This window comes from Hyla sarda, chromosome 11 (genome assembly GCF_029499605.1).
Source record: "Hyla sarda isolate aHylSar1 chromosome 11, aHylSar1.hap1, whole genome shotgun sequence".
Lineage (NCBI taxonomy): Eukaryota > Metazoa > Chordata > Amphibia > Anura > Hylidae > Hyla > Hyla sarda.
The window spans coordinates 34,560,533-34,575,991 of NC_079199.1; the positions used below are offsets into that span (position 1 = coordinate 34,560,533).

At 42.8% G+C, this 15,459-nt stretch overlaps 1 protein-coding gene across 5 annotated transcripts in view; it reads right to left on the reverse strand.

Annotated features, from left to right (window-relative positions):
- Nucleotides 1–15,459, reverse strand: part of MIPOL1 (mirror-image polydactyly 1) — a 339,635-nt gene that overhangs the window by 164,076 nt on the left and 160,100 nt on the right. For all 5 annotated transcript variants that reach the window (XM_056545248.1, XM_056545244.1, XM_056545246.1 and 2 more), the window contains one exon: nucleotides 13,584–13,754. In XM_056545248.1, coding sequence (XP_056401223.1) covers nucleotides 13,584–13,754 — 171 coding nt within the window. The remainder of the gene's footprint in view (nucleotides 1–13,583; nucleotides 13,755–15,459) is intronic.

Here is a 15,459-nt window from a genome sequence, read left to right on the forward strand (position 1 = left end):
GTGTTTTTTTTTGACAATGGAGCATAGTTATTAATGAAAGTACACTAGCTTTCTAGCCCTATTGCACTAACAACTAAAAAAAGGTAATATATTTACAATGCTTTAAACCCTTTCCCCAGTAGATGAGCCATATATATCATCATTGTGGGTAATATAATATGCATTCAGATAATACTAGCCTGTACATTATAAATTAATCGTGTCATTTTAATCCATTTACACATCACGATCTAACATCATTTTCATTTTTATTATAATGTAAAACATGTGGAAATGGATACTAGAGAGGAGAAAAGATGAAGAATACCACTTTACGTTATCCTTCTTTTACTTCTGGATCCTTCACAGACTATCCAAAAAAAAATTAAAAACATAAAAGATCGAAGGAAAACAAATGAGCCCAGCGTAAAGTAGTATCTACTTTGACTCTACGGGGAGGTATCTCATAATGTAAGTAGCTTGGGCAGACTGCCACTCCCAATTTAATTCTGTTTTAATGACTATATGAAGGGGATGTACTAGCTGCATATTATGCTTTAAGCTGCAGACATGCTCAGAGAGGGAACAAAAGTAAGCAATACCTGTCTTAGCTGATGACTCTGTGCAAAGTTATAAAATTATGTTTTCCTTCTAAGTTTTAGAGTCGTAGAGGCTGGGCTGAGCTGTACATGCACCCCCCTCCCTCTCCCTCACTTAGCTTTCAGTACTGTGCCCTATACATCAAGCATACATAGAAGGGAGGGAGAAGGCATGTATGCTGCAGCTTAGCCCGGCATGTAGGACTTTTGACAGGCATAATTTGTTTTATCTGCTCATGTTTGCAACTTTGAGCATGATAAAGAGCAGACAAGTTCCCTATAAAAATAACTGAATAGTATTCACGGGCAGATCAACATATACCACTGCGAAACACGTTGAGGCAGATTTACTAATTCTGTTGGTTTAGCCTACACAAATATTCTGCAGCAAATTATTACCACATATTGTTGAGTTTCAAGCTGCCTTCTCTTTAAGACACCCTTTGTTTCAATCTAAGCTTTGCCCTCTTGTCTAATGGGGTGCAAAAAGTGCTTAAATGGGCACTGTGAAATACAAAAACTTTTTATATGTTGTAGATCTTGGCAAAACATTAACCTTTCTAATATACTTCATAAGAAAATGTTATTTCCTTTTTTTATAGAAATCATGGCTTTGGGCAAGGTGAAGCACAGGCATGTACAAAGTCTAGTAAGTGATGGTGGGCTAGCACTTCACTGTGCTCTCTCCTGTGTGATAGCACTCCTCTGTGCTCTCTCCTGTCTGATAGCACTTCTCTGTGCTCTCTCCTGTCTGATAGGACTCCTCTGTGCTCTCTTCTGTCTGATAGGACTCCTCTGTGCTCTCTCCTGTTTGATAGGACTCCTCTGTGCTCTCTCCTGTTTGATAGGACTCCTCTGTGCTCTCTCCTGTCTGATAGCACTTCTCTGTGCTCTCTCCTGTCTGAAAGCACTCCTCTGTGCTCTCTCCTGTCTGATAGCACTGCTCTGTGCTCTCTCCTGTCTGATAGCACTCCTCTGTGCTCTCTCCTGTCTGATAGCACTCCTCTGTGCTCTCTCCTGTCTGATAGCACTCCTCTGTGCTCTCTCCTGTCTGATAGCACTCCTCTGTGCTCTCCCGTGTCTGATAGCACTCCTCTGTGCTCTCTCCTGTCTGATAGCACTCCTCTGTGCTCTCCCGTGTCTGATAGCACTCCTCTGTGCTCTCTCCTGTCTGATAGCACTCCTCTGTGCTCTCTCCTGTCTGATAGCACTCCTCTGTGCTCTCTCCTGTCTGATAGCACTCCTCTGTGCTCTCTCCTGTCTGATAGCACTCCTCTGTGCTCTCTCCTGTCTGATAGCACTCCTCTGTGCTCTCTCCTGTCTGATAGCACTCCTAAATAATAGTACCATGTATTGTCCAATTTATACCTCTACACAGTGCTCAGATTAACATCACAATGCCCAAATAACAAACCTTTAGATTGCCCAAATAATGCCATACAGTGCCAAACATAATGTAAAAACAGTGCTATACAATACCAAGATAGTACAATATACAGATAGTCAAGACTTAGACTCTGTTTTTAATGGTGGAGAGGGGGGCATGTGTAGGCCCCAAGGCATTTGCCTCTTTTCCATATCTATTATCTAGTGCTGATTCTATGAAGAAAATGTACTGTCATCTGCATCTAACCAGATATACAGCTTTATCATGAAATATAATAGTTAACACATCAACATAATATGACATCACAGCCTGACAATGTGGAGATGTCTAGACTAGATATCTAATGGTCACCACTCCTAAGCTGTCCAAAGACATTGAAAGGCAAGATTTCCACTATTTGTAAAGCTATCAACTGAGCCGGAATCTTTCCCACCTTGTGTCTGTGGCCGACTTAAAGCCTTGTAAAGCATGAAATGGTCACAGACAGCCATCCTCATTGGCTCTGAGACAGGACATTATCAGAGCACAGGATCAGAAGCAAAATACTGGAGGAGAATTTACAGCAGGGTTTCACAACTATATTTACCTCTAGAGTTCACAAGCGCTCCCATACTGTGTGCTGATCTGTATGAGGCCACTTGGTTCAAAACTAAACCCCCCCCCCCCCCTTCTATATACACACACAGCAAATATCCCACTGTAGCTTTATTACCGGTATCTGTAGCAGATATGTCTTGTCAAACAAGAGGTGTGTTCACCCTAGATACAAGAAGCCCGATGGAATGCACCTAGGGTGCCCTCCATGGGCTCAAAGAAGGACCTGTCAAAGAAGGACCTGTCAAAGGAGGACCTGCCAGAGGAGCACCTGTCAAAGGAGGACCTGTCAAGTAGAAGGAAATGCTGCAGTCAACAGTTTTTGATCACATCTAAAGGAAACTATGACAGATCGCTGGCCCGATATTAAAGGGGTATTCCGGGCATAAACATTTTATCCCCTATCCAAAGTATATGGGATAAGATGTCGGATGGTGGGGGGCCCGCTGCTGAGACCCCCCGCGATCTCCCTGCAGCACCCGCATGAACCTCCAGTTTCGGAAACCTCCGGGTTCGAAAATCTCACCTCACACCTGGTCTGGGGACGTGACGTCATGCCACTCCCCCTCCATTCATGTCTATGGGAGGGGGCGTCGCGGCCCTCACGCCCCCTTCCATAGACATGAATGGAGGGGGCGTGGCGTGACATCACGTCCCCAGTCCCGGAGGTTTCCGAAACTGGAGATTCAGCACCCGCTGAATGGAATGCGGGTGCTGCAGGAAGATCGCGGGGGGTCTCAGCAGCAGGCCCCCCAGTGATCAGACATGTTGTTTTTGCCCGGAATACCCCTTTAAATACCCCAAATATAAAACATGGCCATTATATAGTATGACCAGTGCCTCATATGGTTATAAGCTAGCAGTGATATCCTATGATGGTGCTCTAAATGACGGAAAGAAACTGAATAATGTCTTAAGGTCCCCATACATCTTAGTCAATAGTCGGCGGGACAGGCCACCTTTCTAAAGACCTCATGACTCTCCCCGACAGGATCGGGATGTCGGATGAAGGATCGGGCATGCTGTATTTCATCTACCTAACCCTTTTGTTCTCAGAGTGAAAAGTCACTGCCATAGCTGTCTGGCAGTGGCTTACCCTTCCTCTCTTCATTTAGAAAACACACATTAATACTACTGGGAAAGCTGTTGACCAAATGAATGTACAGCTATTGAAGGTATATGGCCAGTCCAAGGTGACCTTTTCCTACCTTAGCACAGACTAAAGGTGCAACTTACAACCTCTACCAATTCCTAAAATAAAGATCTGGGTCCTGGGGGGGGGGGGGGGGGGGGGTGTCTGCTGTATATAGGAAAGACACCCCCCTCCCTCCCCCCTCTAAAGTGCCTTGAATTAGTGCTACTGAAACTGAGAAAGCTGGGTTATGTCTCAGTAATAATAAATCCTAAAACTGCTGCTAAGATTAAGAAAGCTGGGCTATAGCTCAGTGCTAAACCCTGAGATAGGGAAAGCTGATTAAGTTATATGTCCTGAGACTGGGAAAGTTGTGTTATCACTCAGTGGTTAGCCCTTGAGACAGGGATAGCTGGGTTATAGCTCAGTGATAAGTCCTGAGACTGGGAAAGCTGGGTTACCGCTCAGTGATGATAAATCCTGAGGCTAGGAAAGCTAAGTGACCGCTTAGGGAATATAACTTCTGAAACTTGGAGAGCTGGGTGATACTTCTGTGACAATATGTCCTAAGACTGGGAAAGCTGGATTAACACTCAGTTATATTAAATCCTGAGACTGGGAAACTGAGTGCCCGCTCAGTGAATATACATTTTAAGACTGGGAAAGCTGGATTACAGCTTAGTGATTACATGTCCTGAGACTGGGAAAACTGGGTTATAGCTCATTATCATATGTCCTGAGACTGCTGCTGAGACTGGAAAAGCTGGGTTATGGCTCAAAGATGATAAGTCCTGAGACTGTGCAATCCAGTGAACTTCGTAGGTGGCAGAGAATTCTATGGCGCTGACCAGGACAGAGACAATTCAGGTAAGTAGGTTCAGGTAAAAAGCTTTATTCAGCCAAGATGCAACGGGTTTCACTGCGCAAGCGCAGCTTCCTCAGGCAGGTGAGAGACCATCTTGACCCCCATCCCTGTCCGGCATTAGCACGTGTGATCCTCCACAGGGAGCACCTCTGCTTTGTGTTTTTAAGTCCTGATACTTGGAAAGTTGGGTTACCACCCAGTAAATATATGTTCTGATACTGTTCAGTTATGATATATTCTAAGACTGCTGCTGAGCCTGGGAAAGCCAGGTTAAAGTGGTATTCCATGAAAAAACATTTTTTTCATATCAACTTGCTCCAGAAAGTTAAACAGAGGTGTACAATACTTCTATTAAAACATCTTAATCCTTCCAATACTCATCAGCTGCTGAGGTTGAGTTGTTCTTTTCTGTCTGTCCACAGTACTCTCTGCTGACACATCTGTCTTTCTCAAGAACTGTCCAGAGCAGGAGAGGTTTTCTATGGGGATTTGCTGCTACTCTGGACAGTTCCTGAGACATACAGAGGTGTCAGCAGAGAGCATTGTTGTCAGACAGAAAAAAACAACTCAACTTCAGCAGCTGATAAGTACTGGAAGCATCAAGATTTTTTCATAGAAGTAATCTAAAAAACTTTAACTTTCTGGAGCCAGTTGATATGGAAAAAAAAACAAAACTTTTTTTCATGGAATACCCCTTTAAAGCCTAGTCAGATCATATGGTTCATTCTTTTTCTTGGCCAACCAAGAGAATAATTCAGCTGTCATTCATATCAATCCTCCACCCACACTAGAATGAGGTTACTTTGCAGCAGCAGTAAACTGACAATACTTTCAAGCCTGACTACTTGTATACATACTATATTTGCATAGTACAGCTGACGTGAATAAATAGATAAATAAATAAACACAATTAAATTAAATAAACTATTAAATAAATAAAAATAGCCAAAAATTCTAAACACAAAAATTCCTAGAAATATTGAGTAAAACGTACCATTTCTGACGGAAATGTCAGTTTATAAGTATAGGTGAAAGCTGACCTATACCTTTGCAGTTTAACAAAAAATATGCAGGGAATCCATCTAGTAACAAGGAATACATTATTTGGACCCGGACATTCGCTCTCCTCTAACCAGAATTGCCCTGCATGGTTAACACAGGCTTGGCAGTCTAAAAAAGTGGCCAGCATACAGGTGACTACAAGCCAACACTCAAAAGGTTAATTCACAGGCCATTTAGGCATACAAAGTAGGGTTTATTTTTAGACTGTTATTTATGGCGCTATGAAAATACGCAATGCTGGCTTTTCCTGCGTGAGACTGATATCTAAGAAGCCGCTCCCCTGAACACGGCTCGGAGCACAGAGCGGCTCTGTAGTGCTTTACGTACACAGCACTGACTACTGATGGCCTGGACTGCAGGATTAACAGGATTTCAATGTAGCACTTTATAGGTTCAAGGTTTAGCACCCTGAAACGACAAATTAATTCAAACCCGACCAGCTTAGGGCAGTATACCTGTGAATGCCTTTCTGTAGCACATTATAATTCTGCACAGCGTGAGTCTTTATACATAGATGCACTGTACGAGCATGTGTGCCAATGGACTGGCACAAGACGGCCAATAAAGATGACTAGCCACTGCTGGTAAGACCTACATGTCTGCTCTATAAACTCACGTAGAAGGCCAAATCATTCTAAACAGGGGTTGTGTGCGGGCATCTCTGCGCCAACGAAAAGCACTTGTCTGAATAAGGGATAAGCATAAGGCTATCCTTCATATAAGGTAGGGTCAGGGACTATTCATAGTATTCAGATCATTGGGCAGACTAGATGGGCCAAATGGTTCTTATCTGCTGACACATTCTATGTTTCTAATAAAGTTTTAGGCTTATCATCCGATGGATTGCTAAAGAATAGCTTAGACAAAGACACAGAATACCTTATACCAGTGTTTCCGAACCGGGGTGCCTCCAGATGTTGCAAAACTAACACTTCCAGCATGCCGGGAGTTGTAGTTTTGCAACAACTGGGGCACACTGCCTTATACAATCACTTATATAAATGTGCAAAGGGTGCAGTTACATAATAAACAATTTAGTTTGCCCTACATAAATGTGCACAGGGTGCAGTTAAATAATTAAAATAAAAACTATACTTACCCTCCTTGCTCCCCTGCTGTGCACACTATCTTCCTGTCAGTCTCCCCGCTGCAATGCATTTCCCTGTTTCTCTATCACACAGGGACCTTTCCCTTAGCCAATCAGGGCCCACAGCAATGTCTGGCGGGAAGGTCCTTATGTGAAACAAGATGTACAAGATTGGGGTCGGCACTTCGTATCCACGTGGTGCCCGTGGATATAGTAATCCAATGGAACAACAAGAACACGCACGACTTGCTGAAGAATATTCGTCAACCTTTATTCATATAGGAGATATATATATATATATATATATATATATATATATATATACACATCATCATCTATGTGAATAAAGACTTATGTGACACAGATGGCAAAGTGTAGACTGGTGGGGGACGGACACAGAGATAGCAGGCATGGCAGGGGAGCAAGGGGGGTGGTAAGTATAGTTTTTTCCTATTTAGAAAAAGATTTCTCTGAAATTCCTCCTAAAATAACAATCCAAAAAAAGTAGATTTAGTGTGTTTACATTATAGCATGGATTAATGTAGCTGTTTTAGAGGTAAAAAAATAAAATAAAATTAAAACTGCTTTGTACGTTAAATTAAGAGATATGTCCTTTTTATTTGACTGTTTTCAACTGAAAACTACATTTATTTGAGACAGTATTATAAATCTTAAAAAACTTGACAGACTGAAAATGGGCTAAAAAAGACATGTATGGACATTGCCTAAAACTTTGTAACTCATCCTTTAAGAGTAAAGGAAACTGCACGGACTCTGAATACCGAAATACTCCTTTTTGGATAATAACATAAAAATAAAAAAAAGAGTTTTTCAAACCCATTAGGGAATTCTGGGATATTAAAATGTATTTATTTTATTCATTTATAATGTGACAATACATTCCGCACCGCTGTATAGAGCTTGTCCCTATTGGCGCTCACAATGTAAATTCTAGATTTATTTATCAGAATGTATTTTGTGGAGCGTGGGAGAATATCCAAGCAAATTCTGGGAGAATAGAAAAACTTCATGCAGATGTTATCCTTGGTTCGATTTGCAAAGCAACAATATCAACCACCAGGCCTCTAGGATTCCTCTATCTAGGACCTTCATCTATTAGCCAGATCAGAAAGCATCTACGAATTGCAACTTCAGATCTGGAGGACTTGCCAAACTATATCTGGAGGACTCAACATGTCTGTGCATTACATGAGAAGTAGAAAAACAAGCGCTCCATAGAGTAATATTGTTAATCCCCAGTGTGAGATAGAAAACGATTGACTGCTCACCCTGGGTGGTTGTGTAGCTTCATACACAACAATGATAATGGCACAAGAATGGTAGGTCGTCTGCTGCCCTCCGGTAAAATGGTATATGCAGTAGAATAGAATGGCTTCAATGAAAGAATCCGGCTCACACAGCGCTGACCGACCAGGACAAAGTATGGAGGATACAAAAGGACTTTATTGACCAAGATGCAATGCGTTTCGCTGCGCATGCACAGCAAAACGCGTTGCATCTTGGTCAACAAAGTCCTTTTGTATCCTCCATTCTTTGTGCATTACATGGGCAGTCCATTGAATTAAATGACAACTGTATAAAGGCTATACAAAGAGAGAAGTCCAAAAGAGATTGCACTCACCATCAACAAGTTTATTCACAAAAGTGTAGGCATACAAAAGTAGAGGCCGGAGCAAATCGGGACAAGTTGTTTCGCGCTAGTTTGTGCTTTTACAAGCCGGAGTGAAGAAGCGCAAACTAGCGTAAAACAACTTGTCCCGATGTGCCCCTGCTTCTACTTTTGTATGCCTACACTTTTGTGAATAAACTTGTGGATGGTGAGTGCAATCTCTTTTGGACTTTTCTCTTTGTATACCTATTAGCTGCTGTGATTTGCACCGCCGATCTCCACACCTGCACCTAGTCCGCTTCGCTACCTTCCCTTGTTCCTCCACACCGCTCGCTACCTTCCCTTGTTCCTCCACTGCACCTAGTCCGCTTCGCTACCTTCCCTTGTTCCTCCACACTGCCCTAGTCCTGCATGTGCCGGATCCTTTCTACTCCAGTTGTACCACGGCTATGTTCCTACAGTATTTCAAGCATTAAATGGCCCAAAAAATTGGGTGTATGTTCCCAATGGATTTTATGGAATCCAATGAGAAAACAACTCTTTGTTCCCAGCAGTTTATGGGCGCACTTGCTAGGGCTGTAACATTTAGCATCAGAGCCTTTTTTCGCTCTCTCTCACATGCTAAAATACAGCTCATTTACTATGGCTGTATTTTTTAAGTATAATTTTTGCTGAAGTAAAAAAAAAATCTCAAATTACAGGTTGATAAAAAAAAAGTTAAAAAAGTGCTAAAAAATGGCCTAAAAGAAAAAAATACGTTTTCTAGACTTAAAAAGCCATATTTTAAAGCTCAATTAAGCCTAAATAATAGCTAGCTTCATACTTAATATTCCCTGTTATGGTACTAAATAATTTGAACACTTGCTGCCTAGTTCCCCCGCGATTCCTACTGACAATAGAGGTCCCAGTAGTGGGGGAACCAAGTGGAGACAAGCGAACAATCCCTGGATGCAACATCTTGATGGTTCCATTGTTGCGCTCAATTTAAATAACAAACAGTAGAAATAAAAACATATGTACACAGCTGGAGGATGTAACAGTCTGTATGGGAATCCAGGTCAGAGCATTTTACCTGGGACTACAGGTTGCATTTCTTGTCAGAATTGAGAAGTGATTTGATTTGACGCTTGAAGTCGAGAGCGAAATCTATCCTGACACCGAGGTAAAAGTGCAGTTTATTTCAAAGCAGTGAGATGGGTCTCATTGGAGCGGGGGATTTATTTAGGGAAGCCAATTAGATTATTTACAGAGGCTTATTTTCTGCTCTGCTGGGTGGAATCGCTCCTTTACGACTTGCTACAGACGGCTTCAGTAATTCTGCCTCCTTTTGACGACATTCAGCCTCATTTAAGCTGCCTTGCTACTGGAATTATGGAATTTGGCAGGGCCTACAGGAAGACAAGTGAATGTTTATATTGCCTTAGAAAGGGAAATCAGTTAGCTGCTAGCTGGCAACCTTTGACTACAAAATTCTAAGGTTGCTTTGTACCTGCAAGAGCATCTGTGACCCTATTTTGCAGCCTGGGAGAGTAACGGGGCCCTGTGAGCCATGGAACAGGGATGTCAATCTGAATGCGGGAATCGGAGACATTTCTGGATTAGTATAGGTAGGGGTGATGGTTTAACCCTCTGGCTGACAAAAAACAATCACAGAAAGGAAAAGCAAATGTTTGTGGTAGATGTTTTAGAAGCTCTACTTATTTCTAGGTGAGGAGAAGTGACCAAAGCTACTACAAATAGAGCGGAACGGATGAGCTTCTATTTTGTAATCCAGACAAAAGTGAAATTCCACTTGAACATGTAAGAAACACTTGCATTTTTTAAGCTTGAGGCCATGTCCACACACAATAAAAAACTAAACTTTTATAGATTCTTTTATTTACAGACTTGATTTTTAAAGAAGAGAGGCTAATTACGTTTTTGCATTATTTCAGTTTTTTTTTCTAGAACTGGCCATAAATAAAATACGTCCTTTTTTGATGGTGTGTGAACAATGCCTTAGTCTTCTCTTCAAAGCTTGGAGATCAATACAAATCCCTGCAGTGAATTCATTGAAAGTCCAGTAACCCATTCTCATAGTGTTCACCCCTGATGCCGGATTGTAGCTCCCCATTTAACAGCCACACAAAATTGAGCCTGCTCCAAAAATAGTTTCTCTCCTTTTTATTATTATAACTTTTATTATTGACTTTTGCTGCTGGCACGAGTGGTGCACCCCTCCTCCAGACCTATTCTTGCCAACAGTCTAAATTTCCATGAGAGAGTGTTATAAATGAGTAGTAAAAAAGGAGGCAAGGATTATACAAAAAGGGGTATTTCTGACACATTGATGGTATTACTGGATAAGACAGGGTTGGTCATATAAGATTTATGTTACCAAGCATGTCATACACAGCATCAAGCTGATAAGAAATAACTGTAAACTAGCAGAAGTAAGTGAGGGAGCTTATCCTTGTCTTGGTTGCCTTATGTGCATGGGTCATTTGTAAAAACTGCGTCCTTCTGGCAGTGCACAGAAGAAGGGATTTGGTTACAGAATACCCTGAACATTGGTGGAATGGAAAATCATTTACCCATCCACATTATGAACATCGGCTGAACAGCCATAGCACTGTCCAATACCGTGACACTGGCAAATCCACTTTTTTCTCTGGAATTGTCATGTGGTAGCTTCTACTCGGTAGAAAATTTTTCCTTCTACAACATAATTTAATAAACGTCAAGGAGTATAAATTTACATTTTAAGTAATATTCTATCCTAAACACAACAGGGCGGGATTTGCACTAACAACTAGTCTACATACCTTAAGCATTTCATAGTGTGCCTCATTATACAAGGCGGTATGACTTAGAAGGAACGGGGGCCTGACTTAGAAGGAACGGGGGCCTGACTTAGAAGGAACGGGGGCCTGAGTTAGAAGGAACGGGGGCCTGAGTTAGAAGGAACGGGGGCCTGAGTTAGAAGGAAAGGGGGCCTGAGTTAGAAGGAAAGGGGGCCTGAGTTAGAAGGAAAGGGGGCCTGACTTAGAAGGAAAGGGGGCCTGACTTAGAAGGAAAGGGGGCCAGACTTAGAAGGAAAGGGGGCCAGACTTAGAAGGAAAGGGGGCCAGACTTAGAAGGAAAGGGGGCCAGACTTAGAAGGAAAGGGGGCCAGACTTAGAAGGAAAGGGGGCCAGACTTAGAAGGAAAGGGGGCCAGACTTAGAAGGAAAGGGGGCCAGACTTAGAAGGAAAGGGGGCCAGACTTAGAAGGAAAGGGGGCCAGACTTAGAAGGAAAGGGGGCCTGACTTAGAAGGAAAGGGGGCCTGACTTAGAAGGAAAGGGGGCCTGACTTAGAAGGAAAGGGGGCCTGACTTAGAAGGAAAGGAGGCCTGACTTAGAAGGAAAGGGGGCCTGACTTAGAAGGAAAGGGGGCCTGACTTAGAAGGAAAGGGGGCCTGACTTAGAAGGAAAGGGGGCCTGACTTAGAAGGAAAGGGGGCCTGACTTAGAAGGAAAGGGGGCCTGACTTAGAAGGAAAGGGGGCCTGACTTAGAAGGAAAGGGGGCCTGACTTAGAAGGAAAGGGGGCCTGACTTAGAAGGAAAGGGGGCCTGACTTAGAAGGAAAGGGGGCCTGACTTAGAAGGAAAGGGGGCCTGACTTAGAAGGAAAGGGGGCCTGACTTAGAAGGAAAGGGGGCCTGACTTAGAAGGAAAGGGGGCCTGACTTAGAAGGAAAGGGGGCCAGACTTAGAAGGAAAGGGGGCCTGACTTAGAAGGAAAGGGGGCCTGACTTAGAAGGAAAGGGGGCCTGACTTAGAAGGAAAGGGGGCCTGACTTAGAAGGAAAGGGGGCCTGACTTAGAAGGAAAGGGGGCCTGACTTAGAAGGAAAGGGGGCCTGATTTAGAAGGAAAGGGGGCCTGACTTAGAAGGAAAGGGGGCCTGACTTAGAAGGAAAGGGGGCCTGACTTAGAAGGAAAGGGGGCCTGACTTAGAAGGAAAGGGGGCATGACTTAGAAGGAAAGGGGGCATGACTTAGAAGGAAAGGGGGCATGACTTAGAAGGAAAGGGGGCATGACTTAGAAGGAAAGGGGGCATGACTTAGAAGGAAAGGGGGCATGACTTAGAAGGAAAGGGGGCATGACTTAGAAGGAAAGGGGGCATGACTTAGAAGGAAAGGGGGCATGACTGCAGGAGAAGTATAACATGTAAGTGTGTCAAAATCCACAAAATTGATCATACAGCATGAGCCATTGTGATGAATTTGGAGCATCTTCAGACAGTTAGGTCTAATTTTAATATTCTTGTCATATTAAGTGCAGAGGCTGGAGATCTGCCCCAATCATGTCACATCAACATAGAGGCATGCCACCACTGATACACTGTATGGGTACGTTCACACGTACAGGATCTGCTGGATATTTTTGTTCCATATTTTCTTCAGCTGACTTTTCTACCCATTGAAGTTAATGGGTAGCAAATTCAGCTGCACAAAATATGCAGCAAAAATATGCAGCAGATCCTGTACGTGTGAATATACACCATGAAAATTACGCAAGCAGCGATTTGTCGACTGTGAAGGTGCCGCCTGGGTCCAATGATGATAGTGGGCTGTGACCATCACCTATTATCTATATACTGTTGTCACCTTTCATTGTAATCCTGTCTGTGAGGATAAGGATGACAATCTCTGCAGAACAGGAAGTCTCAGTTTTTTATTAGGCTTAGTGGTCAGAGTAAAAATTGCAGGATTTTCCAAATTATTTCAAAATACAAATAGTAACATGGAAAATGAGAAAAAAAACACCCACATTTCTAAAAAAAAAATTAATGTTTAACATAATTTTAATTAAATAACAGGCAATGGTTTTAACCAGACTTTCTATAATAATACTAATCATAATAATGACAATTTATTTATATAGAGCCAACATGCTACTGAACGACAAATCTGTCTAGTTATACCTATATCCAACTTGGCTGATTGGCTGAAAGGAATCACGTGACGACTATAAAACAGAGGCTGTGAGGACAGTTTCATGATTCCTCTCAACTAATTCACTGAGATAGATTCTCATCAAAAGGTAAAAGATCTTGTTAACATACCCCAGTGTTTCCCAACCAGGGTGCCTCTAGCTGTTCCAAAACTACAACTCCCAGCATACTCGGAGAGTCAGGGGGAACCCTGGTTGGGAAACACTGATATAGACAAAATATCTTGCAGAAAAGTCATAAATGAGGACCGACTGAATTCAATGTGACCTCTTACCTGGGCCCGGGCTGTGTCCCGTTCTATTATGACGGCACCCATTTCCTCAGCAGTGATTTGCTCTCTTCTCTCCTGACTTCTCTTAATATGATCTAAAATAAGATCCCCGTTTTGCACAATGTCTGCGCCATCTTCTGCTTCATCCAGTTTATCCAGCAGTTCTTGTAAGGTCTGCAGAAAACACTAAAAGTTAAATAAACATAAAGCTTCACAAGCAACAGCACTCTGCACTACATGCACCATTATACAATCCTAGACATCTGGGACAATTTTCACAATCACTGTTCTCACCAAACAATAATTCCTGTATCCCGTAGGGGTGCTCAATTCAGAAGTCTTTAATTCAGTGAAAAAATATGAAAAATGAATAATATGAAATAATAGAAATATGAAGGCAGTCACCACGTCCTGATAAAGTAACAAAAATCTTTTATTGTGGCGCTAGGTAAGTGGACTTAAAAGCAGTAGAGTTCAGGATGCCGTTAGCATGGGTAGGTTATTACTGTTTCCTAAACTTAGTGTATGAAACGGCTGTAACCTATCCATGCTAACAGCGTCTTGAACTCCCCTGCTTTTAAGTCTGTTTTCTCTACACCACAATAATAGATTGTTGTTTCTGCACCAAGGCATGGTGAGTGCCTTTATATTTCTCTTTTTTTATTGGATTAAATATACATATCTCCCCTGTGATGAGCATGCACCATAACCAAGCATAAAACAGGAGCTTGTACAGGTTCTTTGATTCCAGTCAATAAATTGTGTATTAGAGATTCATGTTGTCATGTCTTAATAATGAAGGCATCAAGGACTTCTAGGGATGTGTTATCAAGTTTGTCAGAATTAAGTAATAGGATAAGGAGATTTTTGTTTACTTACCGTAAAATCTCTTTCTGGAAGGATCCATTGGGGGGACACAGACCGTGGGTGTATGCTACTGTCTCTAGGAGGTGTGACACTATGGTAATAAAAGTCGGCTCCTCCCAGCAGGATATACCCACCTTCAGGCTCTGAGCTAATCAGTTTAAGTTCAAGAGCAATAGGAGGAGACCAACAGGTCAACGTAAAACCCAAAACTGTCAGAGAACCAGAAGAAAAAACATAACTGAACACACCCTCGGACAGAGAACCAAAGGAAAATCCCAAAAAGGGCGGGAGCTGTGTCCCCCAATGGATCCTTCGAGAAAGAGATTTTACGCTAAGCAAACAAAAATCTCCTTTTCTCTATCGGCTCCATTGGGGGACACAGACCGTGGGAAGTACCAAAGCCGTCCCTTGGGTGGGCAGATAAGCAGTAAGGGAGACGGCCGATCCACTGCCGCCTGCAACATTTTACGACCCAGACTAGCATCAGCCGATGCGAAAGTATGAACTCTGTAAAACCTTGAGAAAGTGTGCAAAGACGACCAGGTAGTCGCCTTGCATATCTGCGAGGCCGAAGCTCTATTCTGGAGAGCCCAGGATGCCCCAACAGAACGGGTAGAATGAGCCACAACCCTGAAAGGAGGAATCTTCCCCTTACAGTGATAGGCTTCCAAAATGGCGGCCCGAATCCACCGAGAAATGGTGGCCTTGAAAGCAGGTTGTCCCTTGCAACAACCTTCCGTAAGGACTAAAAAGGAATCACACTGACGAAACAAAGAAGTGATGGAGAGATAAGACCGAACAGCCCGAACTACATCCAGCTTGTGTAGTAAGCGCTCCTTAGGATGAGAAGGAGCAGGACAAAAGGACGGGAGGACAATGTCCTCATTGAGATGAAAGGCCGAGACCACCTTAGGCAAAAAGGAAGGATCTGGCTGGAAAACAACCTTGTCCTGGTGGATCACCAGGAACGGAGAACGGCAGGAAAGAGCTGCCAATTCAGACACCCTCTGGA